Source organism: Plectropomus leopardus, chromosome 8, assembly GCF_008729295.1.
Source record: "Plectropomus leopardus isolate mb chromosome 8, YSFRI_Pleo_2.0, whole genome shotgun sequence".
Lineage (NCBI taxonomy): Eukaryota > Metazoa > Chordata > Actinopteri > Perciformes > Serranidae > Plectropomus > Plectropomus leopardus.
Window position 1 is genome coordinate 29,954,401 of NC_056470.1, and position 15,320 is coordinate 29,969,720.

General features: G+C 37.9%; 2 protein-coding genes across 4 annotated transcripts in view; one reads left to right on the forward strand and one right to left on the reverse strand.

The window, feature by feature from the left end:
• rapgef3 (Rap guanine nucleotide exchange factor (GEF) 3) overlaps nucleotides 1–7,907 on the reverse strand; it is a 36,024-nt gene extending 28,117 nt beyond the window's left edge. The window contains exons 1-2 of one of the 3 annotated variants that reach the window (XM_042491170.1): nucleotides 7,737–7,907; nucleotides 3,997–4,079 (exon numbers count right to left, since the gene is read on the reverse strand). In XM_042491170.1, coding sequence (XP_042347104.1) covers nucleotides 3,997–4,059 — 63 coding nt within the window. In that variant the 5' untranslated portion in view covers nucleotides 4,060–4,079; nucleotides 7,737–7,907. Of the gene's footprint in view, nucleotides 1–1,503; nucleotides 1,904–3,996; nucleotides 4,080–4,742; nucleotides 4,894–7,736 lie in introns of those variants that run through there. The other 2 variants (XM_042491171.1, XM_042491169.1) reach the window with 2 other exon arrangements.
• A 3,095-nt stretch (nucleotides 7,908–11,002) lies between these two features.
• On the forward strand, nucleotides 11,003–14,044 carry slc48a1a (solute carrier family 48 member 1a). The gene is made up of 3 exons (XM_042491798.1): nucleotides 11,003–11,467; nucleotides 12,330–12,497; nucleotides 12,648–14,044. The coding sequence occupies exons 1-3, from the start codon at nucleotides 11,338–11,340 to the stop codon at nucleotides 12,782–12,784; spliced, it is 435 nt and encodes a 144-aa protein (XP_042347732.1). The 5' UTR covers nucleotides 11,003–11,337; the 3' UTR covers nucleotides 12,785–14,044.
• Nucleotides 14,045–15,320: the final 1,276 nt, after the last annotated feature.

Sequence of the window (15,320 nt, forward strand, 5' to 3'; positions counted from 1 at the left end):
TGATGATAACCAAAATAATAGTGGCATATCATCATCACCCTCATCTCCCAGTCAGTGGTAACATTCAGCCACGAATGTTATTCGGGCAGCGAAATTTGCATCATTGCGCGCATGCGCATGAGAGACACAGAGCGCAACGGTAACCCTGTGAAGCTCGACAAAAAATGCGTGTGATGGTCTTAGTAACACAACAGCCTGTCAAAATAAATGCAGGTCTTTAAACTCTCTCTCTCCCTCTTTGTATATGTTTTAATTGAAAAGTAGCAATACTACCATGTAAAGGTACTCTGAGAAAAGTAAGAGTTAAAGTAAAGTAAAGTATTAGCATAAAAGTATTATTATAAAAAGGATGCACTATATATATATATTTTTTTTTTTGCTAGTATCTGATATGCTGATATTTAACAACTCATTCGGCTGATGACGAGCTCATTTTAGTGATCATAAAGTCTCTTTTGTTGTGGAATTAACATCACATTATGCATACGCTGATCGTGACGATAGATGGCGGTAGGAAATACAGTGCTTTTCAATGTACGTTATATTCATTCATTATGCAAAATAAGAAAAAAACTTAAACTGAAAGGTTCATGTTTTGTACATATTGACTTTGTTAATCAAAAAAAAAATCTGATAATTAATTCTAAAGTCAATATCTGCTGATACCAATAATGCACTGAAATTATCATTTGTTCCAAAAACCCCCACAAAACTTTAAGTAGTAAAAGTGCTCACTATGTAGAATGGCCCAGTTCTACTTTAGTAGTAGGAAGTAGCACAAAATGTAAACACTAAAGTAAAGTACAAGTATCCCAAAACTGTACTCAAGTAAAGTACTTGAACAAATGTACTTAGTTACATTCCACAACATGAATACATCTTATTATTTTTCCAGCTGGAATGAATATTCCACTTAATTCTAATTACTAAGAATTACTAATATTTTTAACAGCACCATTTATATGCCTCATTAATCTGGAGGGTTAAAAAAAGTTTAAAAGGTAAAAAACCATGCCAGTGTGCATTTCTTACTTACATACTAGTTTTATACATTACACGGTAGCTTCAGGAACATAGCTTTACATTTTTTACACCCTCAGCACATTATAAATATTTTTAATTTTAAATATTTACATACTAGTGCTAATTGTTTTTTTGTTATTACTGCATTTCTTTTTCATATTTAAGCATATTTTGTGCTGGTGCTCATCTCTCTATCATTTTGTCTGCTTGGAATCACAGTGGCTGTAATTAACCACAATGTCCCCCCAGGGATCAATGAAGTGTTTCTAATTCTGATTGGAAACAAAAATCAATCTAAAACTTGGCCATCTATAAAAGGGAAGATATCCCTAGACCCCCCCTATAGAGATCTGGGCTTAGCCTCCAACGTCCTCTAACCCTAGAAACGCCCCTGCTCCTGGTCACCTTTGTCTGCCACCTTACAGTACTTGTTTTAAGTAGTCTGCAGTTTTTCCTAAAGTAAACATTACAGCAGCGTACCCAGCTGATGCCTCGTATGGTCGGTGTTTCCACTGAGGAGCGGTCCGGGAACACTTGGTAATGGTGACTCCGAAACAGATGCATCTTGTCTCAGATCCAAACAAGCGACAAACAACTTTCCCAGTCAGAAGATCTGCACGCAGCGCCTCCAGACATTATTCACAGCACACACCGACCCGCCAGTGCCTCCTCACTGCGCACCGCCGACACACCGCAGCGACGCCGGCGGCTCTGGACTCCGCATTTTGTCCAAGAAAACGCAGACGGGAGTCTCCCTGCATCCAAACCCAAACCCAGACCCAAACCGGGCTGTAACGACAGACGCGTGAGCCTCAGTGAGGACGGAGTGTGTAGTCCTCAGCCATCCCTCCCAGCACAGGCGCACTGCCGGTTTGCGTGTGTGCGCTCTTTGGCTTTGGCAGCGGACTGAAACACGGAGTTATCGGAGAGACAGAGGGAGGGAGACAGAGGGAGGGAGGGAGAAAGAGAGAGGGAGAGACAGACAGACAGAGAGAGGGAGAGGAGAGGGAGAGACGGCCTCCTTTGGCATTTTCACCGCCTAATTAATGGCTCTTGATTTATTTAACCCGACATCGATGAACTCTGTGAATTGGAGGGCAGGTGCACTTTGTACATTTTGTCCATTTAAAACATGCCAATGAACAAAAAATGTGTTATTCATCAGCCTTAACCCTTTGAAACCTGAATAAATTGGCTTGATTAATCATTAATTAGTACAATACATGAAAATTACCTCAAAAATTAGTTCAAGAACATAAAATAATTTTCTTAGCTTTTTCAAACGTAATTCTCCAAATCTACTAATTCATTGCAGTATGTGGAATATTTCTTACCAAGTTGTAAATATAATGTAATTAGTCCATGTCAGCGACAATAGCATGGCAGAAAAGTTGGATGATGATGTTTTTTTTATTGGATAGTTAGGCTAGATTAATGATTTGAAGAATTAATGACTGAATGGATTTGAACATTTAAAAAAAAAAAACAAAGAAACATGGCTGTCCAATAAATGAACATGTCATAGGATTGAGGTTCTTGATGTGTTTTAAAGTCAAAATTTTCTGAAGCATTTAACTTAATTTCTTTATAGAAAAATCGCAGAGCCTTATAACAAGTTCATAAAGTAACACTTTTTTAGATGGCCTCCTTGATAATATACCAAAAAGTATCCCGAATGACCTGACTTCACCCATGTTATGAATTTACATCCTTAGCTGAAGTCCACATTCTTACATTCCTAATGATGAAAATCTCAATGAAGCCACACAAACTCTCCAACAGGCTCACGGGATCGTAAACGACCTGCTCAGCAATTCACCTGGCGTTGTAAATTCACAAGCCTAGGTCAAGGTTATTAAAGGAGGCATTGTGTTCCTCGCACGCACTGTATGATGGAGTTTGTTCAGTGCCGTAGTTCAGAGAGCAGCCCACTGGAGCGGCAGAACTGCACACACACTTATCAGGGTGTCCAGCTGTCTGGCTCGACCGAGTCTGCAGGCACATGGACGTGCAGATAAACGCTTTCAAGGGCAGAAAACAGTTTAGGTTGGAGAACGGCACTCGATGTCTCGCGTTCATAGTTTTGTTCAGTTCTAGCTGTCAGTTTGAGGACAGGCGTTTAGCCTTTGCACAGGTGTTAAACTGTTACATACGCATGACCCGGTTTATGGATTCATAAAACTCATTGCTGTGTACAGTGTAGCAGCAGGTGTTATGTTCAGCTGTCGGTGCATCTTGCTGTGTTTCTATGGCCTCAGCTTTATCTGTGTCTCAGGTAGAGCTGGTATTGTTTTAAAAAATCGCGATACAAGTACTAATACCAGTGCTGTTATAGTGATACCGATGGCAAAAGAATACTTCATTTGGTACCTTTTTTTTCTTCTTCATTCGATACCCTCATGTGAGTGGAAGCATTAAATCAGGTAAAATCAGAGGAGAGGTTGGCCGTCGGTTGTTGTCTTTGCAATGTGCTCATGTGCAACTTTTTTCCATTAGTTCTTCGATATTAGTTTGATGTCTCTGGACCAAAGACTGTATATAAAGTTCCACCAAAGTGTAGCTTTTCAGGCGAGATGGCCTCCTGGTGTCTGACTGCAGTATAGGTCATCAAGCCCGCCCCTTTATGTTAGTGAATGGGACATAGGCCTAACCAAAAAATTCAAAGTACACGCCAAATACATTTTTCCAAGAGATGGTTTCTGTCACTGAGGGTAGTTCACAACACCGTTTTTTCAAGTGATCGTTTTTATGATAAGTTCAATTTTAATGAGAAGTATGGTTTTAATGAGTTATTCAGTTCTACAAAATGGATTTTTCCACCTTGATTGACAGCTGGGGCAGGGGCGTCATCCATCTTTATGAACATCTATGATGACTACCAATATTTGGTCCTAGTCTCTTGCTCAGACCTGATGCCTTTGGTCTGATGTTTCACTGACTTCATTTGTTGTAGTGTAGGAGCAGATGACTTACTTCTCCCAGCTCTGGTGTACGACGTCTTGGTGGGAAACAGAAGGAATTGCCCACGTTCTCCATAGAGGAGGCTTGAACAGTATCTGTGTGAAAATTAACACAAAAAAAGGGAATAATTAGATTCATTTCTTTTGAGAACCAAGAAAGAAACGTGAATGCATTTGCCGTTGCTGTTTCGCAATTATGGCTCAAAGCAACACAAATTCATAACTCTAAAGACTGTCAAACATGGAAAAAAGGACCGTCTATTTAACTTGATTTCTCTGTGCACTTCCAGTTATAACTGTGTCCTGCAGCCTGGACACATTATGCAAGACTTGTTTAAATCCCTGCTATTGTTCCAGTGCAGGGCTACCCTTCCTGTACTGACCTCAATGCCTGAGTCAGTTCGCCACGGCTTTCCACAAGACACACACAGACAAGAACACCCGTTCTTTCCTGCTTCCCGTGCTTCAGTTCGGTTGTTCCTCCAGCTGCAAACATGTCGGAGGGCAACTTTTTGTAGCTGTGTGAAGTTATTAAAAGTCCAGCACCTGTTGCTCCTGTATGCTGCTCCTGTTTTTGACATCACTGCTCCTTTGCTCAGAGCAGCACCTACCATTAGCATGTGTGCTGAGTGAATGCCCAAAGCTTACAGAGCTCAATTCACAACCTCCCCTTCATCTCAAAGGCATAACAGAAACTGCACTTTGAAGCTACTGCAGGCTCATCTACTGCAGTCTCTCCCCAAAAAACAAACTTCTTACCAAGTTCAGACCTCCGAGATGGATCATGAGGATGTTCCTCTCATTGCAGTCCCAAAAACCCGTATTAAAAAAAAAAATCAAACAATCAAACCAAAGAGTAAATACTGTTAATACTGATAGGTTTTTAGCGCTCCGGCGAAACTTGTGTGACTCTCTGTCTCTTCCAAATGCCTCACAGGAACTCTACGATGCCAAATTAAGATGTTAGCGATGAAGGAATCTAGTTTTCCTTCTTATGACCTCCTCAGGGAATGTAAACACGATCGTTGAGCTGATAAGGACATTGCAACAGTCTGTTTGATAGTATCTGACAAAGCGACTGTCCTGATTGTCGACAAAGCACTTCACTGAGTAAAAGGGATTTATGGCAGTTTTTTATAATAAAAACAACTTAAAAGGTTTCAGCCACACTACATGGTTGTGATCTCATGGCTGATTTATGAAAAGTAAAGCCAAAAAATTCAAGGATGGTAATTGCTCTGTGGCCCTGAAAGGAGGAGAGATGAAAACATGACATGAAAGCTCATTAACGCCGCTGACCTTGTTTTATGTCCGGAGCGTATTGTACTGTTCAAAAAGCTCCGACTCACAGAGGAGAGATTAAATGAAGGCTGCTGACACCTTGAACTCCTCAGAGACTCGGGTCTCAGGTCAATATGCATTGCATAAAGCTTCACTTTACATGCAAGTCTGTAATTTTGAAAATAAATGCTGCCCTCTATTGAGAACTCAGATGCTTTGCAATCTACATCAAATAGAAAACCGCAAGCAGATTTACACATAAATCCTAAAGATGTACAGAATTGTTAGTAAGGTTCAGGAAGGCTGAATGCCATTTTTGTCAGTCCTCAAACAAAGTCCTCAATTTAAATAAAGTGATTTATTGGATTAAGTGTCTTTTTCATTAAAGTAAATGTAATTTATGGTGCTCTTCAGAGTTTCCACAGTCACGGAAAACCTGGAAAACTCTTGGAATTTTTTTGAAATTTTTGTTGTGTATATTTTTTTAAAAAAAAATCTTTAGTGGATAACCTTCCACTTAATATAACATAATGTCAAATTTTCTTTAGCTGTCCATTTAATGTAGCTCAAATATGCGTCAGTGTGACATTTGTTTGCCGTTACGTTTATTTCGTCATTTTCTTCCTGCGTTCTCTCTCTTTCGTCCAGTACTAGCTAGCTGAAATCAAGTTTGAATAGTTTAAATCTGTTATGTCTAAAAACGCCAGACAAGTGGGGCAAGAAAGAAAAAAAATCTTAACTATGAGTCCTTGAAAAGTCATAGAAAAGTTTGGAAATTTTGTCCATGAAAATGTGTGGGAAAACCTGGCTGTTGGATTCTTGGTAGACCACCCTGTTAATACAGGTGCGTGCCTGCCTTTGTGTGCGGCAACAAACTGTTTTTGACCATAGTGAAAATGTTATTTTTAAGATTAAATGGCAATAAGTATTGATATTTATATATATATATATATTTAACCTTTTGAGCTACCTTCTACGCAGCCACCACTGGAATCTAATTCTACAAATAATATGATATCAATAATATTAGTGAAGCCTAATTTTTATTAGCCAGTGTGCAGAAATACTGGGTTTAAATAGACTTAATGGACATTAATGTAATTTTAATTAAACTCTTCTGTACATCCCTTATTATTAGATCATTTAGACTCTACTTACAATTCCCCTTTTAAACAGGAGCCACAAACTGAAAGGGTAAAAAAACAAACTTTATAAATGTCAGTTTTAGTGATGTATGTTTATGTGCTTACATTTTATTACATAACTAAACTCATAATATTTTCCTTGTGTGTTCCTGTCTCTCTCTCGTATTTATTTGTGTGTCTGTGTGTTTCTATTTAGGTCCTCGGGGAATGGGAGTGGGATTTCCTGCAACACATCTACGCCCATGGAATGTGTACTTCGCCAGCCGTCTTTGTTGCGCCTGTCTCGTGGTACATACACACACACACAGACACACACACACACACACACACACACACAAACACATACACACACACACACACACACACCTTTTCCTTCCTGTCCCATCTCCATATAAAGTGACAGGAAGAGACATATTTTATTCGTTTGACCTCATGTTCAAAATGAGGACTGAAGCAGAAAGTGGAGTGAAAGCATTAAAACAGATGGAGACAATAAACCTCGAACAATAAAAAACGCTCAGCATCGTTCAGTCATCTACCTGCTGCTGTGCAGTCACATGTTGATACTTTAAATTACCAAATTAATTTAGTTATATATAAAAGAAAGCTGTAATAACTGGTGCAATACTTAACTGCCGCAAGACTGTTTTCAGTATCCTAATTTGTTTTCACTTACACTACTCTTAAGTGTATATTTAAAACATGATGCACATATTGTACATATATCTTTATCCTGTTTTTCCCCCACTCTCTGTCTTTTTATATCTATTGTGTTGTACATTGTAGCATATTTTTATATTTCTAAAACTTAACATACTAGTTGTATACATTGTAGTATATGCACATACTTATATATTTTTACATACTAAGCATAATGCACATATTTTAAAATATTTAATATTCTAGTGTTAATGTAGATAATAACAGAATGCACATATAAAAATATTTTACATAGTGTTTACTTTCATACTATTTATTTCGACCCTCTTATAACCCTCTATAAATCAGCGACTGTGTATATGTCACAGTTTCCTCCTGGGGATCAAAAAAGTATTTCTGATTCTGAAAAAACTTAAAAACCTATTTAGATAATAGATTTCTTGTTTTAAAATTTGAAGCTATTAAATTTTTCTGTAAATATCAATAACTCTTTATAAAATCTTGACAAAAATGCATTTTATATTTTGTTGTACATTCTTAAATTTGCATGACGATCCATGTAAGGTCTATTTTCCATTTGATTAACTTAAATAATTATAAAACAGTATCATAAATCAAACTATATGTCATCCTATTACATCATTTTCAGAAGTGATCAGTAACTCACCACTGGCACACGCTTGTAAGATTCTCAGTTGGTTGGCGTCCTTGCCTTTTGGGTTTTCTGTTTTCCGTTTTCAGCCTTGTTTTTCACATGTCTGAGGATGATTTCTCAGTCATTACTGTTTATGTGAGTTGAGGGGAGTGTTGCTGGACACCGCTTCCTGTATCTCTCTGATTGGCCGTGAAGAGAGTGCCCTCGGGCATGGGCTGAGTGCAGCAGTGTGAGAGTGTGAAGACAGGATCAGCTTTATGCAGCTGCACTGTCTGTCTGTGGTTTAATTTGCTTCTGCTGTATGTAAATGTGGTTTTCATCTCTAGCATCCTTTACTACAACTCCGCTGACAGCTGCAGGAAAGCTTTGAAGTTCAGCGTCAGAGCACAGATTTCAATTTTCTGCATTATTTGTGTTTGATTTATAGTCAGACTGGAAGACATTACTCAGAATACAAAATGTTGCACTTTAATGTTTCCTGCAGAGAAAGTCACTTCCTGTCTGCCCCCAACAAGCCACACTCATGTTTTACTGTGAATTTTCCCTTTGTAGATTTACTTACTGTTTTGCCTTGCAAAATTATGTATCTTTTTTTATATTTGCGTTGATATTTCCGTTTTATGGACCTTTATACTTCTACTGCACTACAATTCAGAAGAGAACTTTGCACTAATACATTTATCTGACAACTTTAGTTACTATTTACTTTGCATAAAGGTATACAAAAGCATGCACATCCAGACGATAAAAACCAGGTCCTGAACAAGATCACGCAAAAGATGGAAAACCAGAGTCTGTACATTAGACTGTGCTCCCATGAACATAGATATTATTATCATCAAAATGACCGAAATGTCACCTCGGTAGTACACTGTTTACTTTGCAGACAAAAACTTTGTGTATAAAACATATGTTGACCATATAAAAAATAAGTTTATATTTTATATGTAAAATACATATAATGTACCAACACTATAGAAAATAGTTCAACAGTTCAACCTTTAGCAACTACAACAGGAAAATGTTAATTACACACAAGCAGAAATAATACAATAGTACAACAATTGCAGGGCTCATTTTGTATCATGAGTACTTTTACTAATACTTTGAAAAACATTTTACTGGTACTACTTGTACTTAAGCAACATTTTCAATTCAAGACTTTTACCTGTAAAGGAGTATTTTCACAATCTGGCTACTTTTACTCAAGTAAATGATCAGAATACTGAATATACTCGTCTTAATTACTGACAGTTTAACACAATAGCTGCATTCTGAATTGCAAACTTAAAAAAAACAAAACACTTTTAGTAGGTACTGCAGCTTTTTTCTTACAGAGTACATACTGGTGCATGCAGTATGCAAAAAAAGGACATACTACTTTGTCATAGTATTGCACCCTGAACTCTAAGCTTCTCGCTCATATTTAGCCTGACATAAAAAAACCAAAAAAAAACACCATTTGCCAAGTTTGGCACTGATTGAGATCAACCCGGGGAGCTCTGCTGTTGTTACCTTGCAATGTTTGAAGTTTTAAATTTAAAATGCATTCATTTTGGATTCTAACATTTTATATTCACAACAGTGAAATTACATATTTATGTCTCTGTCATATCTTCATAGTTATGTCCTTTTGTTGTTGGTTATGTTTCTGAGTATTCTGTTCATATAAACAATTAGTTATCCTATTATTACCATTCGACTCATCATTAGTTGCTTGAATGTGCTGTCATCCCTCATTGCAGCTTCTGACAGCTGTCAGTGAACTGTTAAGCTGTCAGCTGTCTGTGGCTCAGTCGGTGTGACGCATCTTCCGCTGTGCAGAGGATTGTGGGTGAGAATAGCTAGAAGAGCATGCTGGCTTGCATACTGCAAAATGTAAGCAGATGCAGTGGTATTTTTACCATGCTGCATTTGATATACTATGTATTGGGACATACTATTTTTCTCACATACTTAATAGTGTGGCAGCACTGGGGTGGCAGTAGCTCAGTTCATAGCGCCTTGGCTTGAGAACCAGAGGGCTGCTCGGTTCAAGTCCCCATACGGACCAAATATGGAGTATGGACTGGTAGCTTGAGAGGAGCCAGTTTGCCTCCTGGACACTGCCAAAGGGTTCTTGTGCAAGGCGCTGAATTACAAACTGCTCTGCATGTCTGCTCATTGCGCTCTCCAATTGATGCATGTGTATAGTTTCTGTGTGTGCCTGTGTGTATGTAACATGTAAATAACAACAGATGCAAATAACCAGAAAAATGCCAAATATATAAATCTACTCTTCATGTACTATATTGAAAATAATCTTTTATTGTGTTTTTTTTTCCATCTAAAAACAAAGTGGCATCATGACAAAATAAAATTCTGAAAATGAATGATTATTTGATATTTATAATCAGGACTAATGTTGGTTTAAATATTACCTCAATGAAAATAGAAAACAATATTAATGTATAATATATTTTTAAAGCTTGATTTTGAAAAGCACATTTTGTGCAAAGAGCGATACAAATGTGTGTATTATTAAAGTAGGCTCTAAGGGTTAAAGCCCTATTATGCTCATTTTTGGGATCATATTTGTATTTTGGGGGTCTACTAGGATAAAACACATCATGTGTCTCATACTACCCTTCTGTCTGTACTTCTGTCTGAAACATTTTGTCTGAGCTTATGTCCTGCCTCCTGAGATGCACAGTCTGCTCTGATTGGTCAGCTGGCTCTTCCTATTATATTCTATTTGTTACATTATGATATCACTACGTTTCAGAAGTACACACTGAAACTCAAACAAGCTGTTTCAGGCAGCTTTGGAGCAGTGTCTTCTGAGGGAGAGTGAGAGAGTTTGGCACAGATTTTGGGATTTGTTACTTAGGAGACCTTTTACAAGCACAAAAATGCTATGCAAAAAAAGCAGTCCCCCTTTAATTTACACACACACAGAAAGATCATAATAGTTTGGCATCAGAAGTGTTAACCTGCAGTTCCTCTCTGCTCCTGTGGGGGCGCTGTGTTGACGAGTCGGGGGTTTCCTCAGTGCAAAGATATTCTATGTACAAGTGATAGACAACTCTTCAGGAAATTGTTAAAAAACACACCCGAAAAGATTCGTTTTTCTACTCGGAAACACAAACTTATTTTGTATTTTTAGTGTTGTATGGCAGTAAAGTACATGTACGGACCAGTAAAATTGAAGAAATTGTATCCTAAATCATATATCACGGCATCGTTTGAAGACAGAGATCCGCGCTGATGTTGTTTTCTCGACCACAGCGAGTCATCTTTGCGGTGAGCATCAGATAAACACTTGTGTTGGTATTTTTTTGCTGCCTGTTAGCTTTAAATCCAAATTGTGCCATCGGAGTTACTGTTTCGCTGTTGGCACACGCTCCTGCTATTATTTAGCTTTTTCTAAAGCTAATTTTGTCGAAAAAGCGTCGGTCTCCCTGGTCGTTCAGCCGAGGAGAGTTTGGTGTTTTCCTGTTCGTTGGTATCAAATGCATTACATAATGTGGCGGTAAGCTGTTGTTAGCTTAATACCGGCCTGTGTTTTTTAAAAAGACGTCTTTTACTCTATCGCTTGTGACAAACATTTGGGGGGAAGTCGTTGTATTTTACAATGGGAGTCAACAGGATTTACATTAGCATCGGATATGCTACATTTGGCACCCTGGTTGGACTTTCGGCTTTCTTCGTCTGGAATATAGCCTACAAACAGCCATGGACGGCGGCCATGGGAGGCCTGTCAGGTATGTTGACACACCTATTATGTTAAATGTTATGAAAGTGTCTTTATCACATGATAATGCACTCGGGCTGCCTAATCCTTAGACTAGGCCTGCACAGTCAGACACTGTAATCACATCATAGCAAGGTTTTTGTGATATTTTCTGTGTTCTTCGTTAAATGTTCACTGAAATGTTTGCACGTTAAGTGATGTCAGTATTTGTTTGAATTAAAGTTTTGTTCTGTGTTGGCTGGCAGGCAACATATAATTACCCTAAAGTGGGTCACATTTTTGCATATGACCAGATTTGGGGCTTATCCCCTTCTGCAGCATCACTTTTAAAGGGGAACCATTTTCAGACTTAATGTTATTTCTAAGACAATCTATAGTTATTACTAACCCGGAACAACGCCCTCCCAAAATTAAAAAACGGAACTGCTAAAATTCACTGTTGTGATGTCATCAAGTATGAAGTCTGGAGCTGCTCCATAGACAATAAATTGGGAAAAATGCAGATGACACTGAGATCAATCTGATTAATGTTCTGAGTATATTAGTACATTTTCTGTTTCAGAACCAAGATTATTATTATGAACTAATGCTGAAGTAAAAAGTAAGGTGTGTTAAACAGTTTTAGTTAACATACAAATTATACTTTAGACACTGTGTGTTAAACTGTTATATTGGTATGGAAAAAATTGTATTAGAACATCTTTAATTGTGACATTCACTAAGCAGGACATTTTTTGGTTATAAAATCAACTTTTCATCGCTGTTTGGTTGACTAAGTGTGTAATGGAGACAATAAGTAACATCAAACCTATGTGGGCATTTCTGTACTGCACATCTTTGTCACTTTTTAACCGCTGTGTTTCGTTCGACAGGAGTTTTGGCTCTCTGGTGTCTCGTCACGCACATCATGTACCTGCAGGACTTCTGGCGCACTTGGCTAAAAGGCCTCAAGTTCTTCATCGGTGTTGGTGTGCTCTTCTCAGTTTTGGCGGTGGCTGCCTTCATCACCTTCCTAACTCTCGCCATCACACATAAGCAATGTAATCCTCTATCTACTGTTCCGAGTTCATTAGTAATATTCAGTAATATAAAACTAGAAGAAAACATTTATTAAGATTCATATGCTTATACACTCAGAGGATTGATTTCCTAATGCATGCATTCATCACTCTGCTGTTTCTGTCCCACAGCTCTGACTGACCCGAGGAGCCTGTATCTCTCCTGTGTGTGGAGCTTCCTCACTCTCAAATGGTCTTTCCTCTTGGCTGTATACTCCTACAGATATCGCCAGGAGTTTGCAGACATCAGCATCCTCAGCGACTTCTAGTCAGTTCTGATTTCATAGACTGTGATGGACTTTTGAAGGGTGTTGAGCTGCCAGCAGGAGCTGGTCAAAGAGCTTTTGTAACAAAGAGGCAGAAAAGCAGATCTGGCTAGATTAAAGAATCACCTGACTTTCACCATATATGGAGTTGCACTTGTCGCACTTGCTTAACAAGCTCTGTATTTGTATTGTTACCTGTTCTCCTACTTTTAATGACCGAGATATATTCCTGTAAGTAGTCATAAGTCTAAACCTCTTAAGACTGGAACTGCTTTTGAAGTAATTGCTTGAGGCTGTTAACGGAGAGACATGCTGTGTTTTTTCAGACAGATTTTGTCTTGGGATTGTTTAATCTTAAAACAGCTAATGCACACAAGGAAATCCCCACCATAACAGGCTTTTAATCCAATGATAAAATGTTAAAATGAAAGTGAAAATACTCCCAGAGCTGAAATCCTCAGAACCAAAACTAAATCCTCCAACCTGAGGCCACTCTGCTGATTGCTCAGTTGACAGTGTTTGTTGGAGTGTGTGAATGTTTGTACCCAGATGAGCTTTTTCATAGTTTTAAACCTCAGAATAATCATATCACCAGACACTCACTGTCTGCGTCTGAAAAGTCGGTCTCTTTGCTCCTTTCATCCTCAATGAAGCAATTTTAGAAACATTTTTCAAAGAAATTCAATCACTGTTACGAATAGTTAAACAGTCATTTAGCTTTTTAAAGAAAGTAGTTATTGAATTTTATTGCTCCCTTCATTCCCTGCTTTTTTCTGGTGAGAACTAAAGAAGAGGCATTCCTGTGGAATTTGTGCTTTTCATCTTTTGCTCCACCAGGGGGAGACTTGCTTTTTTCTGTCAAGAGTCCACTGGAAAATTATGACATTCCTCTGAAAAAAACAAATGAATCTGATAAGTAATTGCACTTTAGTCTTTGATATTGATGCCATTGTTTTGCACACAAATCCTGATACAATGGGGTAAAAAAAGAATCATGTTTGACACATGGTCATCTCTGTCTCACCCTTTTAAATGTTGAAATACACTGTTTATATGTATCACTTATTTTACAGGTAATATGATTTCTGTAGGTCAAGTTAAACTAAGCTTTGTATGTGGTTTACCTCCAGCTGTTGCGCATGTCTTCCTTTTACCATAAAATGTGTTTAAATGTTTTTTTTTCCTTTATGAGAGAATGAATGTAAGGATGCTAAATGTATATAGAAACTGAACCCATTAAAGTTGCATTTATTGTTAATTACATCATGTCTCTGGGCTCTGCGCTGAACAGAACCAACAGCATCCTAACAAATCCACATTTTAAGTCTGTGGTTTCCCCACTGTCCCACTGCACAAAACACCCGCTTACACTCTCTTACTTTCGGTTTTTGGATTTATTATGAAGGTTTACAATAAACAGACATTAAAAAACAAAACAAAAAAAGCATACACTAGCTTTGGAAAGGAGTAGAAGTGACATATTTTATGGATATTTCATATTTTACTAAATGTATAACAATATCGGAACAAGTGATAAACTGAACATTTGACCCAAATGGTAAATGCAATAACCGCAGGAAGTTTGTGTCAAAGGGGAGCAATTTGGATGAATACTGAGCTCCTTGCTTTCTGTGAATATTATGTCAGTGATGAAATTTCATGTATGTTGCAGAAATGTTTTATACAATTCTCTTTCTGTATTATGTATTTATTATATCTTATATTTAACAGTCATACATACTTAATAAGCTTTTCTTTCTTTGACAAATTCTGTGTTTTCCTGGCTGTTGTTCTTTCAACTCTTTGGTTCTTTAACGGCTTTTCTGTAGCAGGAACAGGCTTTTACGCAGAGTAAAGCCTCTGTGGATGTACGTAGCTTTTGTTCAGGTCTGCACCGTTATCCTGTGAGATTTTTTCAAGCTTCTTCTTTTCATAATAATCTAAACAAACAAACAAAACCTACTTCATTTAGTTTTCTTCACAAAAAATGAATGAAATGCTGACTAACACCCCTTAAAAATAAGGCCTTGTGACCCCCCAAAAAGCTTTGGGGACCGCTAGTGGTGTCGGGACCCCCATTTTGGGATCCAGTGATTGAAGTGAATCAGCTGTACCTGCAGGGCTGAAGCTTTCCGTTTCTAAGCTCCACCCTGCAGGCGTAGAGGGTCTGTGGTGAACCTTGATAAGTGATTCAACAAGTGGACAAAACACACATCTGATCCAAATGCCTGCAGTCGTGCTTCAACAATAAGGTACAGAGCTGTTTTTTTTCTCTACGCTTCTGCATGAACTTACGCAGAAAGAATCAGTAAACTGACATTGAAATGATTGTGTTACATTCTAGAGGTCATGTGTTGATTTTTAATGATTGAAACAACTAAATTTAAACAGTTTTTCAAGAACTTTTTTTGCCTTAGATTAATTATGCTTTTTGTTCACAGATAGTTGCTACTTTCCAGATGTTACATCCAAACACTAGTTTTGGCTGTTTGTTTGCTCTCTAAATAGTAAAATGTGCAAAAAAGTGCAGATATTTTTA